The 17,460-nt window shown below is 38.5% G+C and overlaps 2 protein-coding genes across 2 annotated transcripts; one reads left to right on the top strand and one right to left on the bottom strand.

Moving 5' to 3' along the window:
* Positions 1-638: 638 nt before the first annotated feature.
* rprd1b (regulation of nuclear pre-mRNA domain containing 1B) lies at positions 639-8,774 on the bottom strand. The gene is made up of 8 exons (XM_029436606.1): positions 8,655-8,774; positions 8,040-8,261; positions 5,436-5,565; positions 5,053-5,186; positions 4,403-4,521; positions 4,106-4,232; positions 3,371-3,546; positions 639-2,337 (listed from the first exon to the last, which is right to left on the bottom strand). The coding sequence occupies exons 1-8, from the start codon at positions 8,761-8,763 to the stop codon at positions 2,188-2,190; spliced, it is 1,167 nt and encodes a 388-aa protein (XP_029292466.1). The 5' UTR covers positions 8,764-8,774; the 3' UTR covers positions 639-2,187.
* Positions 8,775-10,865: 2,091 nt separating this feature from the next.
* tas1r1 (taste receptor, type 1, member 1) lies at positions 10,866-16,781 on the top strand. The gene is made up of 6 exons (XM_029436201.1): positions 10,866-11,228; positions 11,673-11,994; positions 12,565-13,323; positions 13,422-13,640; positions 13,960-14,080; positions 15,280-16,781. The coding sequence occupies exons 1-6, from the start codon at positions 11,038-11,040 to the stop codon at positions 16,203-16,205; spliced, it is 2,538 nt and encodes an 845-aa protein (XP_029292061.1). The 5' UTR covers positions 10,866-11,037; the 3' UTR covers positions 16,206-16,781.
* Positions 16,782-17,460: the final 679 nt, after the last annotated feature.

Raw genomic sequence — 17,460 nt, 5'->3', positions numbered from 1 at the left:
GTTGTTGCTGTGGTACCAACTTTGGGACCCGTAACATAAGTCATAAAAATGAAGTATGTAACATCTTTGAGTTTGTCACTGTGTGTCATGTACGGTCGCTGTTGGAACGAGCAGTTCAAGTATATTTGTGACTTCCATCCAGAATGTTTTTATTCACTTAATAAATGAGAATACATTTTTTACATATATAATTCAACTGTCCTGTTGCCCTGTCTGCATATCATACAACCCTGTGTGGTGACTGATCCTAATTTGATATCATATTATATAGCACAGTATGAAAATACAATATAAATGTAAAAAGGGCAGTGTGATTTTAACTAAGTCTTATTTTCTCAGACATAAAAACTACAAGCAACAAATCTGACAGTGTGGGTTTTTATTGTCTGAATTCTGTATTTTAGACTTTTATAGTGACTAAAAGATATCATTTTAAAGTACTAGAAACATCCAGACTGCTAGGAGACACCAATTAATCTGAGCTCACTGAAAAAGATTTGCAGCAGCATTTCTCTCCCCAAGCTTTTTGCATCAGGTCGGTTACAGAAACTGTAGTCGTCTTTAACGCGTCTCACCAGCAGCAGCAGCAGCAGCAGCGATCGGGTTCGGAAAGCTTTAACAAAATGAGTAGCTTGTAAACATCTCTGACCTTTTTTATTAAGTTTTATAAAACTTATCAAATTCTTTTTTTTATGTATACAGACAACTGGAAAGCAAATATGAGTTAAACAAGTAATACAAGTAATACATATTGTTCTGGCCTTGACAAAACTGTTCAGAAAATCATAAACTGTTGTACCAAAAATGGGAATAATTCACACTTCCTGATCTTAAAATCTCAATTTCAGGGATTTGTAATGGTTTGTCTCCTCATTAAAAAAAAAAAACCTGAGAAAGGGAGTGCAGAGGTGAATTTGTTGCTACTTTTTAGTAAAATATTACATCACTGAAGGTCTACACATCTGTAGGACTGAGCAATATGTATAAATTATTTTTCATAATTTTCAATCATTGTGGGAATTTTCTTAAATACTTGAGAATGTAGCTGGAAATGACAGCTGTTATCCTTTTCACATTAAATGCAATGTTTTTCTTTATAACAAAACACTTGTGATATATAAAAGCTCTTCGTCTCATCTACTTATGTTGATATTTCTTTATTTCCATATTGCCCAGCTCTACACACACTAAAACATAATGAACTTTAATACTTTCTCACCTTTTTTGCCCTCTAAGAAGATATTGGATTTTTCCAATGGGATGGTTTCAAACAATTAAAGAACAGGTAGATATTTTGAAAGCAAACATTGTTTTGAATCGTTTCCTCAAACTTTCAGGATTTATTTGTAAAACTTAAACCTTGTCTAGTACACACTTATTACATAATTACCATAATTCAAGGATCTGTCCAAATTAATGTTTAGTCTGTAAACGAGAAAAAGCTTTCAAACAGGGACACACAAACAAGAGCATGTCTATTGAATAACTATGGAGGACAAAACCTATTTCATCACCGTCTCTATGAAGTGTCACTAAAATGAGTGTGTTGACTATGAGCTGTTGACCATGTGTGTTCATGAAGCAACCAAAAAGCAACATACACTGAACCCAATCTGATATCTTCTCTAATTTTACACATCAAAACCACCTACAGGTCAATAAAAAGTCACCAACTGAATACCAGAAAATAAAACGTAATGAATGGTACATCCTCTTCACAGTGTAACCTCTGAGAATTGTGAGAGCAAGCGGCCTTTGCTCACTGACTCCACAATATACCACACAGCCAACATTTACGTCCATCTAAGCTTCTTCTTGGCCCCGCCCCTCCTCCTAGATCCCAGACATTTCCAGCATTAAAAATAATAATAAAAACGAACAGGAAACAAACTCATTCTAAGCTGGTGGAGTGGAATCCTTGTCGATCGAGCAATTGCTGGAAAAAATCCAGGCCAACAGAGTCTCTGTTCTCCTCTGCAGAGCATTTTGATTTCACCAAACCTTTCTTCGAGTGTCCTTTCCTCCCAAGTGTCCAGCAGGTTTGGAGTTAGCAGGTGAGCTGACTGCCAGGAGGTTTGACCACTGTCCTCTGGCTGGTGACACAGCTGGAAGTGTTCTGTGAATCATACATGGGGCTGCGTTCGGGTGGGGAGAGGCATGGCGGTTGTTTGTCTGGGCAAAGACCTCTCAGTCGGTGGAGAAGAGGTCTCCAGCGGAGGGGAGCGGGGCCAGACCCCCGGTCACGTTGGGCAGGAGGGAGAGGTCAGGGAGACTCTGGATGTGGGACTTTAGCTCTTTCCTAACTTGTGTCACCCTCGCCAGTTTCTGCTTATACTCCTGCAGAGGAGAAGAAGACACAGAACAGGTATGAGCTAAAAAGTATTACAAATTACAGTTATCGTAATATTCTTTTATAATGTCTTGTAAGTACAGCTCTCTGGAAAGTTTGAAACACATGTCACAGAATGTTGATTTAAAAGATAATTATGGTGCATTACCACTTGTTACGTATTATTTGTCTAGTTTTGGCCTCAAAGTAATTTCTGTAATCTGTAAAAACGTATGGGATGGGAATACAAGCAGTCAGATGATCAGACAACTTGTAAATGAACTAGATTAACTCGGCCGCTTTATTGGAGGTAAAACTGTAAACATGTGGTTGCACTCAGTGTCAGTAATAATCCCTGATTTTAAAAGTAAAAGGTGAACCAGGAAGTCGGTCTATAAACTGTGGTTTGTGTTTCTTGCCCTGTCTGAATTCCTTTTAATGATGTCGCCATGTTTCTAGATGTCAGCGATTAATGGTGAATACAACAATATTACAAAAAGCAATTATTGCCAAATGTACAAAAAAAAAGACCTAATTTGTAATTAAATCAGGTTGGCTGTGTTTTCATTATTCTCCATGCTAACGCTGTTGACTCTGCTGGGATATCAGAGACAACATTCTGATTAAAGTTGCTGGATTTATGACTTATGGTATAATATACTATGCCTTTTTAAATGACTTTATATATATGACTTGTATTTTTTTTATATGGCATTTTCTGTGGCATGCTATACTTACAGTTCTTCATGTTAAGTGCTGACAAGTTCTGAGTTGTACATTCAAATACAAGCTGCATGTGGATTGCACATTCCATTTGTATCACGTGTCAGATTTCAAAAAGGCAAAGATTTGAATACATTCAGATCAGGGCTTACAGGAGGACAGTGCTTTTGTTCAGGAAATGAAAGTTCTGTTATATTTATTTAAAAAGCGACTGAAGACCCATATTTAATTAGTGAAGGAGAACCTTTAACACAAACAGATTCAGACAGATCTTTCAGTTCTTGGTATACAGTTATGTTTGTGCATGTGGTGGCTTGCCTCTAGTTTCTTTTCTCTCTCCATGAGCGCCTCCCTCTGGCTGTTGATGTATTCAGTCAGCATGCGAGCCAGCTGCCTCCGGTCCTCCAGCTCTGCAGCCAGTCGGCCGTTGTACTCCGCCAGCAGCAAACACGCTTCGTCCACCGTCTTCGACAGCTTGTCTGCTGCCTCCTTGTCTAGATTGGTGCCACAGTGGGTAGTTTTTATTTAGTTTGTACTGTATTTTTTGTTTATAAATGTTCAATACAAATACAACTAGGATAATTATGATCATCTGGACACAAGGCACGTTTTATGTGCAGGATATTGCTGTAAACTGACTAAACTTACTGACTGTACAAAACTTACGGAGCTTTAGCACCTTAGTTTAACACTTGTTAATTGTTCCCTGTACATTTGACTTTCAACACTGTATGCATTGTTTTATTTACAGCTCATCTTATTTGACTTTCTATTGTTTGTGCTTTTGTTTTATATTTTTTCAATAGCTGAATCATATAACTTGTTATTATACTATCCTATTTAACTTTAAAATCCATCTGACAATCCTCACTACAAACCTCGGACAATTCAACAGAGACACAGATACAAAAGTTGCACAAGAACAAGTAGGCTTTGTAAGCCATTTCTAAAATATAACAAACGAATCAAATTCAGAAGTTTCAATGCTGAGAAAATGTTTATATAAAAATAGTCCCAGAAAAAGTCATTCCTGATTAAGCTCTCAGGTCTTACCACCGATTTTCTCCAGCAGGGAAACGTCCTGGACTTCCTGCGGCAGCGAGGCGATCTTCTGCCGAACTGCTGCGTCGCCTGATGCAGCATTCTCCAAGTCCTGTAGGGCCTTCACCAGCTCTTCTGTCTGAAAGTGTGTGTCAGAGGGAGAAAGTTAACAGGACTCAAGAAGGAGCGGAAAATGAGGAACAGAAAAAACAGGAGAAGAAGAGGGAGGTAGAAAAGAAGGGGCGAGGAACATTATACTTGTGTTACTTCTACATTTTGTGCCATCCAAACGAAACATTGGCTTCTTACCAGTTGAGTTGCGGAGATGTCTGCGCTGTGAGGGGAGGCTTGGCTTCTGTAGTCGTCATCTTCATCATCTTCTTCTTCCTGGATCTTCTGATAGCTTCGTTTCACAGCCTTCTTCTCTTCTGAAGTGTCAACAGAAACACACCCACATATTATCCATGTCACTAATTTATGTTGTTAAGCATATTTTTATTTATATATATATTTTTATTTATATATATATATATATATATATATATATATATATATATATATATATATATATATATATATATATATATATATATATATATATATATATATATATATATATATTTTTTTTTTTTATATATATATATATATATATATATATATATATATTTATATATATATAAATATATATTATTATTTTTTAATATATATTTATATTTTTTTTTTTATATATATATATTTTTATATTTATATATATATATATATATATATATTTTTATATATATATATATATATATATTTTTTTTATATATATATATATATATATATATATATATATATATATATATATATAATTTTTTTGGTTTTACTTGGTATCAGATTATTTGGTATATTGTTCACCGAAGACAAATACAGTATTCACGTACTGATGTGCCCAACACATGATGTAACAGTCATCTAACCTGACGGCCTCGGGCTGTTGGAGTCTTCTATGGCCAGTTTGAGCTGCTGAATGAAGTCTGCTCTGTAGAGGGCTCTCTCTTTCCAGATGTTCAGCAGTCTCTCCATGTGCTTTTTACAGCCCTCATCTGCTTCTCTGTAGAAGAAGATCATTTTTACAGCTCAAAGCATAGCTGGACACCCGAGAGCCTGTTAGTAGAATTCTTAGTAGAAAACCAGAAACAATACAACAACCTTCAGCTGGAGAAGCAGGTTTCTAAGTAGGACTACATTTAGATACTGAATTATTTCTCAAAAAGCCTCTGGCAGTAAGTGTGCCACTTATCCACACACACCCACCCACACGTAGCTGTCTGTAAGCATCCAGTGGTCACTTCACACCTACCTGGCAACATGGGAGCAGGCATCGACGAGGACAGTCTCAAAGTCTTTGGTGAACTCGGGTCCTTTCTTCTTGCTGTTCTGGATGACATCGTTGGCTAGATACAGGAACGTCAGCTTCCTGGAGCTTTTAGCTGGAGGTCACATAAAATCGTATTTTCAAGATTTAAAAAGACAAATTCCCTGTAAAAATGTACCATCAGCCTGTGATGCACTCAAAATGACTTTACAATTAACTTTATTTTACAGGTCATATAGCAGACGCTCTTATCCAGAGCGACTGGGACAGTCTCCCTGGAGCAACTCAGGGTTAAGTACCTTGCTCAGGTACAATGGTGGCAGCCTGGTATTGAACTGATTTGAAAGACGTACCACCAGACCACGAGGCTATCACCACCCCTATTTCATTACGGTTTTACCTGTTTCTTCAACACACCTGTATACTGTATTTCAGCATCTCATTTGAGTATGTTTTGTCATAGTAACAACAGATTTAGTTACAGGTAGTACAGGGTTTTGCGAGTTAAAAATGAACATGTTCTCTGCGTGTCCTCCATCCTGATCTCGCTATGTTCAACATCTGAGTTTCTGCCTTCACATATTTGCTCAACCTTTCAAACAGAATACACTACCAATAAACATTACCTTTATATTAACATTTTTGACTATGTGTTGCGCTTTATGGTGCCTTTTCCTTAAATAGTTTCCATAATAAAGAATATTATGTGAAACTTTATATGAAGGTCATGTCTATAATGCATTATAAGCACATTCATAAGACCCTTTAATGCATTTGAGACTTTATACAGTGCAAAGCTCACACACACTCATGCTATAGTGCATTATTCATGTTTTTAAGACATTATGTCAACCACTTATAATACTTTATAACCCTTGTTATGAGTTGTCATGCATGATTACAAACATTTATAAAGAGTTTTATAAAGCCTTATTCATTCATTAGCCTATAATGTCTTATGAATGTGCTAATAACGCATTATAGACATGACCTTCATATAAAGTCTTACCGAATAGTCTTTTACAGGTACTATATAAAAGTATCATTATCATGCATGTATGGTATTACGACATCAAACCAAACATTTTCTGGTCATCTCTTTTCAAATGATAGGATTTGATTGCTCTTTCAGATCCTTGTTTGTGGCTTTAGACAGAATTAGTTAGTTTAACACTTAAAGACTTCTTTTGTTCTGGACTCCTTACATGGCAGGCATTTACCTTGTTTGGCATTGTGTAACATTTGCATACCCTGAATAGTTTTGGATGTTTTCTCTCCCTAGGGTAAGTTAAACATCACAAAAGCTTTGCACATAAGGACACGGCAGCTTGTCACATTCAGGTTTGATATTATTAACAGTGTCCTCTCTGTTAATGTAGAATGTAAGTAAATACATTTACTCAAGCACTGTAACAGTACAAATTTGAGGTACTTGTATTTTACTTGAGTATTTCCATTTTATGCATTTGTCTAACCGCTTTATTCACTTCTCAGATTACAGTCTTTCATACCTTACTTGTCCAGTGAAAAACATGTATTTCCAGATGTGTTGATTTTGAATGTTTTTGATGAAGTGAAGAATGTTGCTTTGAGTGAGAGCATTCTGCTATTCTTCATAAGCTAAATACACTTTGTAAACAACCTTTTGAATTAGCCTGGCTGGAAAATACATCTTCACACATCTGACTGTTTTTCTGAGCTCATGAAAAGTTGACTTTTTAGAGATACGTGGTTTTCACAGGACAGCGACGCTACAAATGTAGGTTTGCTTTGCTTTAGATTAATCTACCCACCAGTTTATAAAATAAGTTCAAATGAGCACAACCGTGAACTTCTATAGCAGTAAAATGCAACATACGCATTAATGCAGCAGTGATATTAATCCAAAAACATTATACAACAGTAAAACACTTGCTGCACTGTACTTTTACTTTTGATAGTACATATTGCTGATAGAACTACTGAATTACTAAGGTAAGGTTTTTAATAGTAGTAGAGTATTTTCACAGTGTGGTAATGATACTTTTACTTAGTGGTGGAATATTACTATGTACATTTACTCAAGCAATGTACTTAAGTATAATTTTGCATACATAGTATTTTCATTGTATGCTACTTTATACTTCTACACTACATTTTAAAGGCAAATATTGTACTTTGTATTCCACTACATGGACTACTATGGACAGCTTTACTTACTTTGCAGATTTAAATTATTAATAGAAGTTGTAGTAGAAATGTATGAAATAATTCAAATGAGCTCCACTTTTAATTTATAATATGTTTAATTGCAAAATGGACCATTCTGCATGAGTACTTTTACTTTTGGTACTTTAAGAACAAGTTAAAACTTTGGTACTTAGGTAAACAATTGAATGCAGTACTTTTATGTGGTATTGCTTTTACTCAAGGAAAAGTTCTGAATACTTCTTGCACCACTGCTGATAATTGCACATGTTAACAGCTTTCCTGCACCATCGACACCTTCATCGTTCAAGTTTCACGTTTCCAATATCGTGTTTAGTTGCACAAACTCAACACCATACATCCATATACTTTGCAGAAACAGTGAGTACTGACAGCTCTCACCTTTCGTCAGCTCTCTGTGCCACACTTTGACGATGAGGCCCGAGTGTTTGCGGTGGTGGATGATCCACAGAGACAAAGTCTGGACGCTCTGCTGCGAGCTGCTCAGCTCCGTCAGCTTCTTCTCCAGAGCCGACTCGGAGAAGGACGACATGCCGGTGTAAGTGTGTGTTTCCCCTGTGACCCGACTGACCCCGACCCGCTCTAAAGCGACTGAACTCCGACCTAGTTTGGAGAAACTCGCATTGTCATCAAAACTGAAGTTGTGTCGCTAACCTGCAGACATGCAGCATCAAACTGCCCCCTGCCTCCACCTAACGTTATATTTCTAACGCTGTTTTAGCTCTTTATCAAACTGAATTATCGACCGCATCTACTGCACAAACCTGAAATGAGTGAGTTTGTTTATCAGCTGCAGACTCCTCACTGTCTATCGTGTTTGTTTACAGCCACAGCTAAGGTTAGCTAGCCGAGCTAAGCAGCCATCTGCAGCGCTGAGCTGAGCCTGCGCTTTACCCGGGTTTAAATATGCCGAGTTTCTGTAATATTCGTGCAGATTATGTCTTCAGTACGCCAATAGGTGAAACAAAAGTGCTAAAGAGTAACGGTGAGACTCACCGTTTGTTTTTGCTTGTCTAATTAAGAAGATTCCTTCGAAAAAACGGCCGCTTGCACTTTCACCTCGACATGTGCGTCGCACAGTAGTGACGTAGGCAAAGCCCGGCATCAGGTTCTTTTTTTTTCTTCAAGGCATAGTACCATAACCACAATAAACACCTCTTAAAATACAAGGCATATTGGATATGAAAGATAACTTATTTATAAGATATTATAAATATAATATTATTTAAAAATAACCTAGAGCAGGGAAAAATAATTAAATGCAATCATGTTGAAGAAAGAAAAGAAGGGAAAAAACAATAAGTGCACTTTTCTAATGATTTTTGCAAACAGAAAAAATTGTTTTATTTTCATCCATTTTGATGCGTGGATTAAATATTTTTGCTTCGATAGATAGATTTTGCTTAATTTTAAGTTGCTCTTAATGTCCTTCATGTTTATTCCAAACACAATATTTTCTCTTGTGAGAGCACTAGATGGATTTTGGTTGACAGCCAGTTCTTCAAATACTCCCCGAGGCTGCAGATGATCGGTAGTTTCAATTTCAGTATCACACAGAATGCAGTTATTGTGATCAACATTAAATCTCATTTTAGCAGTTCATTGGATGGATACATATTATTCAGAATGGTATCTTGGGGCTCACAGTGTCTTAATGTCTGATTGAGTGAGGGAGTTTTCTATTTTATAGTATTGGGAACAGTATATTTGTTCAGGTGATTATAACAATTTATTTGATATATTGATATATTATTAAGTATAAATCTCTCTTTTTAAAATATAATTATCTTTATTTAACTTCATGCTTCCACCATGAGATTTTGCATACAATCTCTCCCCAACAAACATTATTACAATAGTACGTCTTGTTTGCATTAAAGTTTCATGTTAGCCTGACACCATCCTAGGATATTATACTGTACATATTATACATTAGTTTGTTAGACATAAGACATTCATAATTGATTTTACTTTCATATATTGTTTATTTGGTTAATATTTTACTATTATTATCAATATTAGTTTTATATATATATTATATCATTTTTTATTATTACTTATTTATTTACTCAATTTAAACTTACTTATTTGATGTTTATTTTCACAATAATACACCATGCATTTAAATGTTTGTTATTATTGTTTAATAAAACTGTTTGCCACTTGTGTGAATAAAGCAGAACATCAAGTGTGCAAAGTGTGAGAGCCTTGAAAAGATTCAATTAAATCAGCTGATTGACTTGTTTGAATAGAAATGGTCATAAAAGCTATTACCAAGTACTTTTTTTCTGTTGAAAATAGGAAAGCTTACATGATGCAAATAGTTTCACATCTTTGTGTCCATGTCCATTTGCCTCCATAATACTGCGGTTGACAAAATGCACAATATTCCTGTCAAAACTTTGGGTTTGGGTCCTGCATGCAAGTGAGTTCCAGGCAAATTGTATGTTTAGTACAACAGGTGTGTTTAACAAAATATGGCTCAAATTTCAACCAAAATGCAAATTCAGCTACACCTGCACGCACATTTGAACTAAACAGCAAAAACACAGGTATCAGTTCAGTTCAATTCTTCTTTATTGTCCCTCTAGAGGAAATTCCAGTTGCAACAGAAAACAGAACAAATCGACAATAAAAAATAAAGGTCATAACATTTATTAGTAAAGGCTTTGTTCCTTTTCAGTTTCCCGCCTTGCCAGTGAGCCAGCATGGACAACAGACCTTTTTCATAGCTGACATTTTGACTTCATAGTAGGAAAAGCAATGCTTGTTTGGCCAACTGCTGTTTTTTAAAAACAAACCCGTAACCCAAAAGATGATATTAACTACATAAAGGTCAATAAAGTTACTATCAAAGGTATTAATCGTCTAATGTTGTTTTCTAACACAACCTGTTGTTTGTCTATCGAATCCCATACGATGTTAACTCGGCATTTATAGGTGGACATGTCCTTTAAAAAACTAAAAAAACTTTAAGAGAGACCTGGCAAAAAAGACAGCTTGAAAGCAGCATCATGTTATTATCCAGTTAAAGTGGAAGTGAAGATATTTATTCTAATGATCTCATTTTTAGATTCTGCTCAAAATGATTTGTTTTGCTTTAATGAATAGAAACGGCAGGTTTATGATTAATAGACTTGCACTGAGCCACAGATGGTTTGCTCTGCTTTACAGTGGAAATACACCGGTCTCCCTTATCATGTCTTATTACATTAAATTGGAGAGAAACTCTACAGTCACACAAACAAATCTGACATGCAAATACTCTCCACTCAAGCAACACTCCCCGGAAAGATGCAAACGTCATCCTCTCGTCCCTCCATACCTCAGACCTCACGGAGCCTCCCCAGCAGCAGTGTGTGTGAGGTGGAGGTGAAGCATGGATCTGTCTGCTGCTGTGTTTCTTTCCTTAGGCTGGCTGATGCTGCAGTCCGCTGATGGGGAACTGGATTACACCTCTCAGGGTCACGGGATGCAGCTGAAGGGCGACTTCTCCATCGCTGGCCTCTTCCCTCTCCACTACACAGATGGACCGAGCGCTGGTTTGCCTGCTTTGCGCCGATGCAACGAGTGAGTTTTACTGACTCCACTGATGAAATGTATCTCACTGGTGGTCTGGTTATGAAATCAAGCCAAATATTGTTATCTTTCTTTATAATCCAGAGTTTTATTGTTTTTGTTTGTTTTTTTATTTTGTTTTTATTGGCAGCCAGATAATTTACAGAAGACAACTACAATTATACCTCACGCATGTTTTGACAATTATGCGTCACAACAAAATCAAGTTCTTAATCAGAGGGAATCTCTTACTTTACTTTTCTTTTACACTTTGATCAATTGTTTCACAAATAGAATAAATAAATATGATAAATAACAATTGAAGTATGAAAAATTACATGTTTGCTTGTCAGTTGTTTTACCCAACATTTTTACTTTAGCCACTTACAAGCTTTTTTACATGCAGTCAGCAGAATCGTCATACGGTTTTAATGTTTTACATGTTACCCTTTCTAGAGGTACACCCAACAAACATGGATATTACCTACTGCAAGGCATGAGATTTGCTGTGGAAGAAATCAACAACAGCACCGGACCGCAGCCTCTTTTACCAGGGGTGAAGCTGGGCTACCAGCTGTATGACGCATGCTCAGAACCAGCCAGCATCCTGGTCACGCTGGACCTGCTGAAGCAGCTGTATCAGAGCCCCTCTAAATCTGAGACGGAGGGAGACACAAACTACAACAACAGTCGAGATGCTGTGGCTGTGATTGGGCCAGACAGCAGCAGCAAAACTTTCACCCCCGCTGCTTTACTGGGAGCCCATCTTATACCACATGTAAGTTCTTACCTGGAAAGTTTTAATCACGGCCTTATTACATATCTACATGACATGAGAAGGCCTCCATACTAGGGATGCACTGATCTGACCTTTTCCCTACCCTTTGGGTATGGACCGATACAGAGACCCGATCTGATACCAGTGTTAGAGTAATAAGCTGTGGAAGTATTCAGTAGCCAACACCACTCCTCCTCATCCAAATGATTTTACACAAATACATTTTTAAAGTGTTCAAATTATTAAAATAATTACTTATACCACGCTCGACTTCACCACACCACAGACTGTATGGCTTTTAGCTGCTGTGGTACAAGGTCAATCACACACCGATTGGCTGCATACATACATACATACATACATACAAATAGTGTTTTATTTCTCTATCTGGTTACAAAAAGGGTTGAATGCAGCTGTCGTTTGACTGGAGAAGTTTCAACACTGGGTTATTTTGGTCGACACCTTGCAGATAAAGAGTACCCAGCGCTACTCATACCCGATCCAGCTATTTGAGTCATTACTTTCCATATAATGCGCAATCATTCCTCACATGCTCTTGCTTCATTTTAGATATCTTATGAAGCGTCAAATGAAAAGCTGAGCAACAAGTTCCTCTATCCATCCTTTTTCCGCACAATTCCCAGCGACAAGAACCAGGTGGCAGCTATGATCCGGCTTCTGGTTCATTTCAACTGGACCTGGGTCGCTATCTTAGGCAGTGACAACGCCTATGGCCTGGAGGGCATGAAGAGCCTGTCCAAACAAGCCCCAAACCACGGCATCTGCATCGCCTACCAGGGAATCATCCCTGCGTACAGAGATGACACAATCCAGACCATGAGAAGCATGGTGGGAAGCTTACTGACGACCAAAGTCAACACCATCGTGGTCTTCTCCAGCAAATCAAAACTCAAGGGCTTCTTCCCGTTTGTCGTTGAGCGAAACGTGACAGGTAAGGTGTGGATTGGGACGGAGGACTGGTCAGCGTCTTCTCTCATATCAGGGATATCTGGGATCCAGACCATCGGCACTGTGCTCGGCGTAGCCGTTAAATATGCAGCCATACCTGGTTTTGAGGAGTTTGAGAGGAAGGTAGATGAGGCTTCAATGCAACACAGTGACACCCAGGAAGTCTCTAATGTGACCAATGACTGTCTACAGAGCACAGACCTGTACAGCTTCTCCAGGAAGGAGTTTTCTCTGGAGAAATATGACATCACCTCCTCCTTCAATGTGTATACGGGGGTGTATAGTGTGGCTCATGCACTGCACCAAGCACTTGGTTGTGATTCTGGAGAGTGCCAAAGGAGGAGGGTGTATCCATGGGAGGTGAGCCGATACTAACTTGTGTTTTTTCAAAGAAGAGATTCTCTCACAATCACTTTGTTTGTTAGGCCCTGATGTTTCCTTCTCCCTCTCCTCCTCAGCTGCTCCTGTGGCTTAAGAAGGTGCGATTCACTCTGGGCAATACCTCGGTGTACTTCGACATGAATGGTGACCCGCCCACAGGATATGACATCATTTGCTGGGTTTGGAAGGGGACTGACTGGTCACTCAGGGAGGTGGGCTCCTTCATCCCAGATCCCATTACGCTCATAGTTGATGCTGATCTAATTGAGTGGCATGACATGGGAGATTCAAGATCGGTACGACCTATTGCACTTTCTCTAAGTGTGTGTGTGTAAGCTTAAATACTTTTAAGCTTCTAATCTAATTCAGTGCAATAAGGGTAAAAATCTGCGAAATGGTTTATGAAATCATGAACATGTCGTTTCAAAGAGACCTCAACCCATATCCCCTACAGGAATAAATAGTTTGTTCAGCTGCCTACTCAATGTATTTTGAAAGGAAAATAATACATCAGTAATAATAATAATAATCAGATAATTCAACTGAAAATATCGATTCTATCCAATGAAATAAAAGTGATCTATTATCTTTGTCTAACCTGTTGGTCCTGTCTAGGTGCCGCTGTCCATCTGCTCTCCACCTTGCCCGAGGGGCCACAAGAAGGTGCTGACAGGGCCTCACTCATGCTGCTTCGACTGCCAGGCCTGCCCCTCTGCTACATTTCTCAATACAAGTGGTAACATAAAGACACACAGAAACATATTCAGACAAAGAAAACAGAGAGGACGGATTGAAATGTGTTTCTTAGATGAGATCTTTGTCAAAGTGCCAGGTGGGCCGGATGGGAGATTGAACAGGCCATGCACAATTAACCATTTATTTTACAATCCAATTAAAGCTAAGGTAGGCAATTTATTTTAGAATGATTTTTTGTTATATTTGTTTAAATTCTCTTTATACCCTGGCAGCATTCAATAAATTAAATGCTGTGACAAAATAAAGTCAAAATCTGGTATTTGTGGCTGTCGCTGGCATATTTTAAACCCGTCTAATCACTTTAACCGCTTTGAATTATTGGATGGCCTACATGCACATACTCTGGCCGTGCACTCATTGTGCGTGACCGTAGTCCTCCACAAGGCTATAGGCTGACATATTGCTAAAGCTAGCAAGCCAGGATCGTTGTCTACGTTCAAAATGATAATGTCAGATGTTTTCTTACATGTGAATGAGACATGGGGAAGTGGGGTAGGTTATGCGCTGCACTCCTCTCCAACGCTCTCTCGTGGACTTGTCCTAAAGCAGGAGTCAAGCAGTGGGCCTTTGGAGGGAGGCCTGAAGGAAGCGGCTGGGATTTTTTCGGTACTTTCAAAAACTAGCTTTAAGCATCATCAGTGGAGTGAATGTGTAAAGCATTTGATGGGGATTGTTGTAAATAAAAAGATATCCATACACAAAATGTAAGTACTAGAAAGAGAGCATGAAAGATGGCAGCAGACAGCTGTCCCTCTCCACCAGTCAGGACAAAGATCACACTGACGAACAGAACAGGGGAGGGTTCATCTAGTGATTTTAAAGTCTTAATAAAATGCAATTTTCTTCTTCTTTATGATTTTCCCTTGATCTAGTTGAACACAATGACCATCACTCCAACACATTTGTTTTTCCCGTGTTGTGTGTGAGGTTGACCAGCAGATGGCGTTGAGTGCTCATATTATGTCCTGTTGCAGGCGCTAAAGAGATGCAAACCTCCTGTTTGATTTGAAAAGGGGAACAGTGCCAAACATGACACAAATGCCTAAAAACTAATCTCCTCTCGACCATTACATTTCTCTTGACGACTCCAACACCAGTGTTACATTTTTACTTTTTCACATTTGCCAAAAATAAACGCAGACCACTTTTTGTTACATCTATGCTGTCTCTTTTCCTCAGAATCCACTACATGCCAGCCGTGTCTCCCGGAGGAGTGGGCTCCCCCGAACAGCGAGAAGTGTCTGGACAGGACCGTCCTGCTTCTCCTCTGGGACGCCCCCCTCGCCATCGCCCTGCTCTTCTTTCTGGCCACCTGTCTCCTCATGACTTCCAGCGCCGCAATAATCCTCCTGCTAAACCTGAACACGCCTGTGGCCAAGTCTGCTGGAGGCCGCACCTGCCTCCTGATGCTGGCAGCCCTCACTGCCACTGCCATGAGCTCTTTGTGCCATTTTGGCCAGCCGTCTCCTCTGGCCTGCATCCTCAAGCAGCCTCTATTCAATTTCAGCTTCACTGTGTGCCTGTCCTGCATCACCATGCGCTCCTTCCAGGTCGTCTACATTTTTAAATTTGCATCCAAGCTGCCACTAGCCTTTGACAAGTGGGCCAAAAACCATGGGCCAGAGTTTACCATTTTCCTGGTGTCCGTCACCATCTTGCTAATTTCTGTTATCCGTGTGGCCATCAACACCCCCCAGCCGTCCAAGGATCTGAACTTCTACAAGGACAGCATTGTGTTGGAGTGCAGTAACACGCTCTCACTTGGGGCAGCCATTGAGCTCGCTTATGTGTCACTGCTCAGCTTTCTCTGCTTCTCTTTCAGCTACATGGGCAAAGACCTGCCAGCCAACTACAATGAGGCCAAGAGTGTGACCTTCAGCCTCATGGTGTACATGATGTCTTGGATGAGCTTCTTCACCCTCTACCTCATCAGCAGAAACCAGTTTACCATGGCCGCTAATGTGTTCGCCATTCTCTTCAGCGTCCTCGCCTTCCTCACGGGCTACTTTCTTCCCAAAATCTATATTATTGCCCTTCGACCCCAAATGAACACCATTGCCCATTTCCAGAACTGTATTCAAATGTACAACATGAACAAGCAATGAAGCTTGTAATTATTTCAGTTGATGAAAAGTAGTTGAATTGTACGATGAGGGAACACGGGTAGTACAATATTTGGAACTACACTGGTTGAGTGTCACTTTTTAAGTATTTCACAACCAAGTTTAAAACGTTAATTGTATCAAACAATTGTATTAGATCGGTCTCAGTAGGGTCAAATTAAATAAACACGATCTTTGTGTCTGTATACATTTGTAAAATCCATTTTAACTTATCATGGAGCTATTAGTACTAATTAATGACACTTACCAAGAAAACCATTTAAATTTCTGAAGACTAAATTTATTTTTATGAAGTTGTTATGGATCTCTGCTATATTTCTATGGAGAAAATATTCTTCCAAGATCCTTCAAACAAAAACCCCTACCTCACATCGATGACATGTTCAGGTAAAATGTGACACTTTCGTCACATTATTTTAATACTCAGCATTTACTAAAGATGTCTGTATTATGACAGGGTGCCACACATTGTAGCTCTGGTAGCCTGTTAACATGCTGGTGTCATTCTTCCATTTTAGCTACATTTTCTGTCATATTTTTCTAACTGGATTTAGGTAAAATGGGACAGTAACTAGCGTGTATTATGAATATATTTTGATGATAAGTCCAACTGTTAATAAAATGCAACACCCGACAAGCATTGTTGTTGTTAGAGCCTATTTCTTTGTACTACTCACAATGCAAGTGCAAGAGAGAGACCAGTGATTTTAAATGTTTGCTCCACCCATCCTAGTTATCCCAGACCAATCAAAAGGATTGTTTTAAGTAAAGGGAATTTGTAGCAACATGTTTAATGATTTGCTGCTAATATTTAAAGAGCCCAAGATGTAAAACCCAATTTGTCCCATTTTCCCTGATGTCCCAAATACTTTATCCTATGTAAAGTGAAGGCAGACAGAGAATGTATTCTTTGGATATGACTCCTTTATATACTAATAACTTAGTAATTTATTTACTTATTAAAGCTCCAGTCATTTGTTATTGAGCTGAATCCAGTTCCCTTTATACAACACTGTGTGATAAAGCAGACACGCAAATTAAAACCCATGAGTCAATAAGCCTTTTCCACAGAAGAGATTTGGACAAACAAACAAAAGATGTCTTTATTCTATTCAAGTGTCCCAGTAAGCCATGACAGTAACATCATATCCTGGTTTCAGAAACTTGGACAAGCCCTGATACTGCTTTAATAACTCTTTGTTGTTACAGAATCTAGTGGCTGAGATGATGAGAAATC

The sequence above is a fragment of the Cottoperca gobio genome, chromosome 7 (genome assembly GCF_900634415.1).
Source record: "Cottoperca gobio chromosome 7, fCotGob3.1, whole genome shotgun sequence".
NCBI classification, from domain to species: Eukaryota; Metazoa; Chordata; class Actinopteri; order Perciformes; family Bovichtidae; genus Cottoperca; species Cottoperca gobio.
The sequence above is the reverse complement of the archived record's forward strand: the minus strand, read 5'-3'. Positions and strand labels throughout refer to the sequence as shown.